Source organism: Gavia stellata, chromosome 2 (genome assembly GCF_030936135.1).
Source record: "Gavia stellata isolate bGavSte3 chromosome 2, bGavSte3.hap2, whole genome shotgun sequence".
Taxonomy (NCBI): Eukaryota; Metazoa; Chordata; class Aves; order Gaviiformes; family Gaviidae; genus Gavia; species Gavia stellata.
The window spans coordinates 10510734-10521745 of NC_082595.1; the positions used below are offsets into that span (position 1 = coordinate 10510734).

Consider the following 11012-nt stretch of genomic DNA (forward strand, 5'->3'; position numbering starts at 1 on the left):
GGTGCAAGGCTTTAAGTTCAGCTCTACATTCAAACATTCCTACAAGTTTAGGCCTGTTTGGATTCAGTTCATGTCTTTGACTCTGTCATCAGTCTATTATCTGTGTCATCATAATCTCTAAAGCTCAGGCAGATATGCCAAGAAGTGGACTTAAATTTTCACAATGCGAGGATTAGATCCAAGTCTCTGCTTTATCTGCTGCCTTTGCACAACATGAGAAAACTTTCAGCAAAATCTGGAAGGTAAAATATGGACATTGGGGCATTGATTTCTTTTCCTTTTTCAGAGAGGTTTCTTAAGTTGAGGGAAAATAATGTCACATTTTGATTTTTCTTGGATGGCTTATCTCCAAGATGGCTTGCACCCAGATTCTTCTAAACTTTTCACTTCTCAGCAAGATGATGTCTCATGTCAGAAAGATAAAGGCTCGTGTCAAGAAGTACTGCAGAACACGGTAATCTGAACATTCATTAACATTGCAGAATTTCTGATTGCAACAGCTACAAATAGCCTATGGGAAACAGTAATAGGAATTGTTTATTCAAGAATACTTCCTGTGGCTCTGCAGTTCATCCAGGTGCACAAGCTCTGTTTTTCACAGAACATTAATCTCTGTTTCTGTCTGTTATTATGGATTTCTTGTCAACAGATAACCCAAGCCAAGAAGATCTAAGTGTGAGTTTTGTAAACAAGTAAATTAGGACTCACACCTTCTACTGAACAGGAAGAAAAAAAGCCAAACCAGAAGGCATTATGTAAAGACCAACAGATGGGTAAGGGTACAAGTTTACATTGTTATGATTGACCATATTTGACAGAAGCAAAAAGAGGAAGCACTGTCTGTTATCAGACCTGCACGTACTGCTCTGCCAAATCTACCTTACCAGTATAAATTCTCCCAATAGCACACTAAGATACATGCTCATTTCCCACCTATTCTGTTTTCTGGGTTAGGGGTTTTTTTGGTCATGCCAAGATGAAAATCATGCCTATGCTATTAGAGCACTTCTAGCAGTGATGCCCACCTGTCATACACTTAGTTCTTTGAGACTCTGATTGGATAGACTGGAAAAAAAAAAATCACTTTTTGATATAGCACTGATTTTTCTGTCAGAGCAGTCAGATACATTCTATATTATAACTATCTGAATCAGTATTCACAGGGCTCTGAGTAAAGTAATTATTACACATCCTAAAGTTAAGCGGTTTTTTTGTTTGTTTTAATCAATCAAAGCATTCACAGACAAGGACTGATTTTCTTTGAAAATAGCCATTCTGTATACCATGTAGGTAGCTTTCCAGTTACAGGTTCATGTGTATTTTACTTTATTTGAATGTTACTCATGGTGCATGGATTTAAGTTGCACAGCTTGTCTATTGTATATTATGGACAGAAAAACATTGAGCAAAAGTGTAAACGGATGATGGATAACAAAGTGTATGACTGTCATCACTTATGTCAGTTCTGGGGATTTCAAGATATCCCTGAGAATATCCAGTGTTCATCTGAAAATATGCAAATACTAATCAGAGCTACTTTAGCACATCTTACTGATGTGCAGCTGAATCCTACTGAATGGCAGCTTTTTCACTCACAGAAGTAGTTAGAAGTCTTTTTTTAATTTTTTTCCTCTCCGTTTAACCAGATCAGCTGAAAAATTAGCATTGGACTTCCTCTATGAAACTTTAATCTCTCTTCCATTTTCTCTTAGGCAGATGCAAATTACATTGAACACATTTCAAATAAGTACATTTATTTGTAAAAGAGACAGAATACATTTGTAAAAGTCAGCTAAACCCATTTTATTTCTTGTTTTCTCTCCTGCACTGTCAAGTGAGTTCTACATGTTCTTGGGAGTCTTGTAAGGGAAAAACTGCAGCAATTAAATGCCTTTCCAAACCATCATTTGTTGAGTAGCACAATGGTGGTTTTGAAACAAAAGTTAAAAGGAGGTGATTTACAAACTGTGTTGAGGCTTCTCCCATGCCAAAGCACTGTACTTAAACAGATAAGCATTCTCTCTTACTTTTTACTGAAATGTGAAAGTCTGGTAGGTCTGACAAGTGAAACATGATCATACACTGCTTCCTATGTTATTATGAATTCACAGCTGGTATCATCAGACCGCAAAGAGTGTTAGCCTAGGATGCAGTTTTCAAAGAAACACAAGGCCTTTTCTGTGTAAGAAAACTAATACAGAAACTGATTCACCTAAAATCAATGAAATGCTCATTTTTGGCAAAGAGCCACAAAAAGAATGGTGTCCATATACACATTACAGTTAGGAAAGAAATAATTTTGGTTTATGTCTAATCCCAAATTCTTGGAAAAAATCTCAGCTGCTCAATCTGCAGAATTCTGAGTACCTGCATTATGGCAGGTGGTCTTGTTTAGATTAGGATGCAATAACTAATAACTGTGACTAACAGCTGCTAACACACCTGACATGTTCTTAGTGTGATTTCACTTCATTCCAGTCTCTACAACTGCAAAAATACACATAATACTTTCATCTGCATTTCATAACCCCTTTATTGAATTTTGGTTGTTTATATTAGTCCTGTTGCTCCAGTTGTTAATCAGAGAAGTTCTTCTTAAAGTACAGATGATAGACTCTATCCTGTCACAAAAGTTAGTCAGATGTATTAGGATCAAAGTGAGGGACTATTGAAAAGAGTGCCAGGTGGGAAACAGCAATTCAGGTTATACATCCTCTAAGCAATGAACCCATCTGATAATTCTTAACATTCTGAAGAGTAAACTATTATTAACAACAGGGCTTTACACAGCTTGCTTGTTTTGAGGGCAATTTATAGATAGTGAGGGCACCTGTTTTACTGGAATACTACAGAGGTCAGGGAAGTACAGCTGACTGAAAAAACAAGGATAGCATACAGTTTGCTTGTTTTGAGTGCAATGTATAGATAGTGAGGACACCTGTCTTACTGGAATAATACAGAGGTCAGGGAAATGCGACGTACTGAACAAAATGCCCATAGCAGACAGTTTGCTTTTAGGCAAAATTAATTTCATGCTGTTGGCAAGTAACAATCTTAGACATAAAATAGTGTCATTAAATTAATACTGAAAGAAATACTGTGGTATTCTGAATTAATTTTTGAAAAGTAGTCAGTGAAAACATGTTAAGGAGATATGCCCACTTAATTATCGTAACACTGTTCTGTTGAGTGGGAACCTCAAGTGAAATAGCCTAGGAAGTGATTAAATGCGAGTCCTTCAGTTCCCAAACTGAAATAAAAACAAAATGGAAACATTTTGCATTCTAACATGCACTCAGTTGTGATAATCTTGTCTTTAATAACAGAAAGGAAGGACTAGAGCATCTGCCTCTGTTCACAGACGTGAGTGAGGGCAGGCTGGATTCGCAAGGATCTCACACTACAAGAGTGAGGTTTATATCACCATTTCCTGTTCGAACAGGAGGGTTTCTTCACTGAAATGAACCTGAAATTTAGTGCAAATAGAAGCGGAGTTATCCGCTTTGAGGTCAGCAAAGGTGACCTTCATAGCATGAACAGGAAAAGCAGGGACAGAATAGTAACACTAAGCCACTCAATGGTGATGAGTTACAATCTAGCTACAACATTTTTGAAATGCAGCTGGATATGCTGATCCCAGATGAAGCCAAGACTACTACAGTAATCACAGTAGCACAGTTACTGAAGCTGCCCCATAAGGAAGCGTGCAAGAAAGGGAAGAGAAGGGGAAAAAACAGTAGGCATTAGAAAATTATTTGTGAAATGCTGGCAAAAGAACCACTATGATTACCACCAAACCCACTTGCATTCCCATAAAGATGGCAGGTATACACCCATACCTGTGGGCAGGCATCATCAAGGGGCCAACTCCCAGCTGCTGTTGGTATCTAATCAAAAGGTCAGCAGTAATAATAATACAAAAATAATTCTCTGAAGCAATAGTATTTTCTTAGATGCAACATTATTTATTCCATCCTGGAGCACCGTTCAACAGCAGAGGCCCTATGGAGTCATAGAATGGTTTAGGTTGGAAGGGACCTTAAAGATCATCTAATTCCAACCCCCCTGCTATGGGCAGGGACACCTTCCACTAGACCAGGTTGCTCAAAGCCCCATCCCTCCTGTGAATTAAGTGGTCTAATGGTAAGACACAAAACAAGTTTAGAGTAAAATCTGTAACATTGTTAAAGAAAGGACAAATAAATAGAAACAGTTTTTTTAGTTATTCAATTGACAGGCAGCTGTCCCCCTGCAAACCATAAAGTGGAAAATCATCTAATAAAAATCTTTCCTTCAAAGAAAATGGCCAAAATGCTAAAGAAATAGAACAAAATAGAAAATTGTATTTTTATGGTATCTATATTATTAATTAGAATTGGGAGCAGCTGCTCAGTTTTTCCATGTCAATTCAACCTGTCACAGTGGCAGATAAATCCACATACATGATAATTTACATTCTACTTAAGTTAGTGAAAGTCAGCGGTTAGCAGCAATTTATATAGCACATGCTTTTATGGTCCTTTTGTTGCTGAAAGACTGCCAGAGAAACCCAATAAAGGGGGTCTGCTTTCACCCTACATGATCTGCAGTTTTATATTAGGTTAAAAAGAAGAGGAACATATGAATGCACACTTCCTTGCAACAGCAATAATGAAGCCAGAGTAAGAACAAAGAAAAACTAATAGAAACTAAAAGCGAGAGCTGAAATTGTCAATATAAAGATGCTAACAATATCCACAAGACACTAAACTACTATAATAAACTTGTGCTGTAAAAGTATGTGGTAAACAGCAGGCTATCATTCCCTTTTTTGTCAGAGAAAGAGTAGAGGAAGCTAGGAGGAAATCATAATAATCTAATATAGATTACATCTTTGATAATTACTTGAAAAAATTAGTGTCATTTATTCAAAACTAACATAATAATAGTCTTACTTAAAATGTCACAGTAGTTCTCATAGGAAAAAAAAGATTTATTTTTCTTGGTTTACAGCTGTAGACTTTGCATAAATATTCTACAGTAACTGCATTTTAAGAGATTGAGTGGTTTTATATCCAAGTATTCTCAAATCTATCAAATACTAAACCCCACAATGCTTTTAAAAATGTAAGCCTATATTACACCTGTTTGTACATGTGATACCTACACTCACTTGAAGCACAGAGAGTTGATGTTAGCTCATCCAGATAATGCATTCGCACTTTTCCAAGGAGTGGGAAACAACTTGGGATTTACAAAAAGACCACTCATGTATCAACTATTAAAAACTTTCTTATCTCTTCTAAGGAATGTAATTTTACACTACACACTCATAAACAGAAAAATCCAGGCAGAAAGAACTTTCCTATGAAATAATTCTCATAATTCAGAGCAAACAGCCAAAGTGTATGACACTAACACAGTTCTGTTTGTTTCCTGGAAGGAAGAACGCTATGTAAACTATGTGTCTACATACATACTTGTTTTCTAAACAGAAAACTGACTCATGATAGCTAATTGTTGTAATGAACTCCAGAAAATAGGGAATCAATCTAGTATTCTATCGTGCCTCTCCCCAGGCATTTTCTAGGTACAAAAATGTTCCTCAAAACTCATCTTTAATGTTGAAATGTGGCTGATCTTCAGGTTTAAAGTCTAGATTGGGGCTGCCATCCTCATTCAGAATTCGTCGAGAAGTATAGCCAACAATTGGATATTTGGCCTTGTAAACATTATTGAAGATATCGTCCAGGGACTTTAGTTCTTCTTCTGTGAGTCCTGTCTAAATGAAATATGGAAATGAAAGTTCTGTCTCAAAGAAATAAAAATACAGATATTTACATACATTTTTCTTTTTTGTTGATTACTATAAACCTTAGGGTCAGCTTTTGGGTTTACTTTGCAGAGCATGATTAACGAAATTGATAGTATAACCTGTAATTTTATTATTTTCATTCAAATTCAGCCTTGACAAAACTTTAATATATTCAGATCAAACAAACCATTAATCTCCCTTTATTTCCCCTGCATAAGTAAACCACACCTCAAACAAGCAACAAGCCACTGCCACATCAGTGACGCAGGATACACTAAAATAAATTGACAAAGTGATTTACTCTCTTTGGAAGCATCTTTTTAAACAGCAGGTGATTTCCCCTTTACATGCTTAAGTTGTATTGGTTCCACAGATTAAAAACTTTCCTCTCCAAAACTGTTAGCACTGCAGCTTTCATAAGCAGTAAATACATATCCATTTTATGTATTTAATTTAAAACTAAAATGCATTAATATTCTTTAAAATATATTAATCAACTTAAATTAACATTGAATATTATAATTAATCATCTTGCAAAAGAATAAAACTTAGCAAAACAGAATTAAACTAAAAGTCCAGTTTCTTACTATGTCATGTGTAAGATCTGCTGGATCCAGAGACATCTTTGCAACTCCTCTTGTTGAGTCTTTTCCAACCAAAGCATTGTATGGGGCTCCTTTTCCATAAAATTCTGTCAGATTAAAAACAAAGTAAAATCCAGTGATGATCTGACAATGTACAGGGTATGTTCAGCCTCTATTTTTCACCAGCCTGTTACACTTGTCAGTGAACTGAAAGCAACAACTCAAGTCTAAGACTCTTCTTTCCAAAACTGACTTTTGATTTGCTACTTTTTGATCCCCGTCCTTAAAAAACAAGAGGGTGGAGTTGTACAATACAACTGTTGAACTCCTATACTGCAGTCTTAAAAATCACTTATTTTTAAGGGAGCTGTGCTTTACATTCTCATGAGATGTTTGTAGACTCCAGAATTTGCAGTGGCAAGCCTCGTCTAATTTAGGATTTGAAGCTCGGCCAACGTATATGTCCAGACAAGCTGCATTAACAAGCTTAGTACAAGGTGGCAAGCCATTCATTTGCCTATTGTGACATTAACGCGAGTCACCAAGAGGCCCTTGGTCCCTTCAAACATTTTACAAGTGTGTCACCTTTCCCAATTTCCATTAAAAAAAAAAAATCAGTAAAATCCCAAGATACAATTCATAAAAATTATTTCAGCTAGCTCCCAGTTAAAAGCATTACTGTCTTTTCATTATTAGAACTGTAAATTGGATTAAGCAACAGAAGTTCAAATGAAAACATCTGTATTTCTTAGGGAAGGTGCAAACAGCAAACACAGTAATAAATGGTTTAGGTGGAAGAAAATTTTAAAGGAGAAAAAAAAATGACTTATTCCTCCTCTCCCCTTCAAAATCACAGTCTACTCTTCCAAGAGATTTGACCAGGCCACCGGACAGCACGAGTAGGCACACACCAGCACAAAAGGAGGTATGAAGCTGCAGCAATGCTGATACTGTGTAGTGCAATACGGGTACATCTAAGTTAGCTTTGATCTGCTCAGTTCACGTACCCAGTGCAATAAAACACTGTAGCACCGGCTTCCGTGTGGCCTGGCCCCACATCTGGGGAAGACTCAGGGGCCTGGACAGGGGTCTTCAGCACCCAGCCTAACTGGACTATGCTGGCTTGTCTGTCTACCTGTACTGTAACCCCAAACCAGTGTAAATTCTAGACAAAACCCTAGCATGTCAGAGGAGGAAAACTGATTTTTTTTAAGAAAGGAAGAAGTATATTCTTTTTGTTGCAATTGAACTGCAGGCTTCTAATACATAGGGAATATTTAAAAACAAATGATTGAATTTGTTACATGTTTACAGGATGAAAACAAAGCAGACAGCAGAGGAGAAGCAAACTCACCTTTTCCAGAAGTGACATCAAATACTACTCCCTTCACCGCCAGGTAAATGGGCTGTCCTTCCTGGAAAGAAAGCCATCAATATATCCTCAACACTTAAGCATAGGCAAAAGGCAATTAGTTTTAGTTATGAAATCCATAAGCACTTGGGATGCAGAGAAGAGAATTAAATTCTGCGTTGCATGTTTCCTCGTTTGTGTGTGTATACAAGCGTACATGTTATCTCTCTTGACATTTCTTGCTTGTGCTTTAAACTGTCCCCGAGATACTTTTTTTTGAGGATTTAAGCATACGGAGTAAGAGAATCTTTTTAACCTAAACGTCACAATCATAGAAGACACGTCCCTCTTGCAAGTCACCTCTTGTCTGCACACTTGTCTGCTCAATGATGATCAGCTGCATCTTTCTATTCCTAATGCAGATGGATATTGCCCAAGATAAAAGGGTGTATGGCCAACAGCATTCTTTATTTGATTAAAGAGAACAACAGATAAATACATAAACACACACAAATCTGATCTGCTGACATCTGTTCTACTTAATAAGCCAGTGCTTCTCCTTTGTCTTTTATGCGCAAGATATATTTCTAGCCAGATGCTGGTTAGTTTCTTGAAAGTATCTAGAGAAGACCCTGAGAAGGTCAGCCAGCAAGCTTTTCAAAAGAGAAGACAGATGTGTATCAATATAGGACTTTATCATTTTGAATGTGAAGTTCTGCTGAGATTTCTGCATCACAGAAAGCTAAAAACTCTTAATTTGAAAATGCTTTATTATGTCTATAATCTTGTAGGGGGGAAAAAAGGGTCTAAATACATGGTTTAATGAATTACGGAGAGAAAATTACTTTGGCTCCAACTTATGGTAATGTGAAATTCACTGGCATGAGTATCTTGTCAAGCAGGCAATGAATAAAATAGGAACATGCTGTCTAATTGTCTGTACGCAACTTCAACGAACCAAAATCCGCAGCTGCCAGCAGGACAAACGAATAGCAGGCTAGTGACACACAAATGCCAACACACTTCTCATGAACGCCTAAAAAGCAAGTTATCCCATAATTACTGGGAGGGAGGGAATAGCACAGCAGCAGAGCACGAGAAAACCCAAGTTTTAACGCGGTTTCAGGGCACCGAGCAGCAGGGAAGGTGGCAACGCTGCGGGACGACGCCAGGACGCCCCACCAGCCCCGGCCCCGACCCCGCGCCTCCACCAGCCGCCTGCCGGCACGGCTCGGCTCGGCTCGGCTCGGCTCGCTGGCGAGCGGGAGCAAGCGGCGCGGCCCGCCCCGGCCGCCGAGCACCGCCGCTCGCTGCGCCTCGCCAGCGGCCGGGACCACCTGCCCCGGCCCTGCCCGGCCCGGCCCCGCGGCTCTACAGAACCGGCCGGGGAGGCTCGGCGGCCCGCGGCCCCGCCGCGCCCCTACCTGCTGCCCGCCGTATCTGGCCAGCTCGGGCTCGGTGAAGAGCCGCACGGGGGCCTCGGCCGGCGGCCTGAAGCGCAGCTCCCGCTCGGCCGCGGCCGGCAGGGCGCCGAGCAGGGCGGCCAGCAGCACCCGCGCCGCGCCGCCCGCCATGCCGCGGAGGACGGGCGGCGGCCCCGGCCCCGGCCCCGGCCCCGGCCCCGCCTCCGGACCCCGCCGCCGCTGGCGGCCGCCGCGGGCGCGCTCGTCCCCCGGGCAGCAGGGCCCGCGGGCGGGGGGCAGTTCCTGCCCCGGCGCCTTGGTGGTTTGGCTGAATAAAAGCCGGTGGGAAGAGTTTAAGCCAAGGCGTACGTGCACAGAAATTAAATAACTACTTGTGAAGTGCCCGGCGCTGCTCCGAGGGAAGTCATCAGAGGCTCAGGGCTGCAGCTGGGGGAGCGGTCTTACAACTACTGACAAGAGATTCCTCCATTTCCCTTTTTTCCCCTTCCGAAGTGTCTCTGCTTGCTGTTTTAGATGCTTATTCACAAAATCAGCACACGGAGGGCAGGCTTCATCTTTACGACTTAAAAAAAAATAACAAACTGACATTTTTAGCCTAAGGAAGGAGAGAATATATAGGGAATTTTCAAATGACGTGATTTCCCCATGCGATACATACAGCACAAGGAAACATTCCGGGCTGGCGGAAAAATAAGCAGTTTGTTGTTTGCAATTCTATATAGAATTAAGAAAATTAGAAACCTTTTACAATTTAGATATATATATCACATCCCTCACTGTAGTGCTGGCAAGTGAGGACTTGAAGGATTTAAAGCCTGAACGTTTGATGCTGCAGCACCCAGTCCTCCTGACGACCGTGCCGTAATTCAATTCCCTGTTTAGCATCTCCGCTCCTTGTACGGTGTTTTGTGAAAGCTGAACAGTTCGGAGAAGAATCTGGACAGTAAATAGGAGACAGAAATGGGTTTGCTCTTTGTTTTAAGGATTGTTTATAAACTCTTCTTGTGTAAAATCCATACATCCACCTCGGAGGACACCTGTTCCATGCTGCCTGAGGTAACACCCTTTTCCATAGGCTGTCCAAAGACACTTCTGTACATTGGTGTAAGCGGAGCTGAAGGAGCTAATCCAAAGCAACATCTCCATAGTTCTCTTCTGGATGACAAAAGCAGCACCAGATGAGAAGCACAGGGGAGCGAGGGCACGTCACCACAGTGTGGGGGTGACGATCAATGAGCCGCATCCCCGTGCGAGGAGTCGGGCCAAGCCTGCAGAGCCAGGGCATGGGGAAGGTGAGTTGCTGTGACTGTCTGGGAGCTGGCTGCTTGCTGCAGGCTGTTACCTGGTGTGGCAAGCTGAGTATTGGTCCTGTTAGGGTGAAGGTTTACAGGGTTGTTACTGTGATTCTCTTTAAGCAGTGGAATTTGCCTACACTGCCTAAACAATAGCCGGGCTTCAGAACAGGCTTCCCACCCTGGCTGTCCATCACGTCCATTTGCTGACTCCACATGCCACAAGACAGGTATGAAATGTCAAGCAGAAAAGAGACCTTTAGTAAGGCTTTGGACAAAACAGCTCCTGAATGCTCCCGTTACGCACAAGAGCGAGCTCTGGCATTTGCCTGGTTACTCCGCCTGCAAATACGCTGCATGGCTTGCCACAGAGACCCATGCTGCTGGGAAATATGCAAAAGTCTAATTTGTCAGTTTGGTTCAAGTCACATTATAGATTTACCTTTTATTCTGAAATAATTATTGATTAGTGCTGAATACTAGCTAACATCTGTGTGAAGTTTTACTGATTTGGGGGTGAGTTAGAGCCCACCTTTGAACCACCTACATCTGAAAAATTAATAACAA

The 11012-nt window shown here is 40.8% G+C and overlaps 1 protein-coding gene across 1 annotated transcript; it reads right to left on the reverse strand.

Annotated features, from left to right (window-relative positions):
• Window positions 1-1788: 1788 nt before the first annotated feature.
• On the reverse strand, window positions 1789-9303 carry NENF (neudesin neurotrophic factor). The gene is made up of 4 exons (XM_059833232.1): window positions 9154-9303; window positions 7733-7793; window positions 6382-6485; window positions 1789-5761 (listed from the first exon to the last, which is right to left on the reverse strand). Exons 1-4 carry the CDS (start codon window positions 9301-9303, stop codon window positions 5585-5587), a joined length of 492 nt encoding a protein of 163 aa, XP_059689215.1. The 3' UTR covers window positions 1789-5584.
• Between the last annotated feature and the right edge of the window lie 1709 nt (window positions 9304-11012).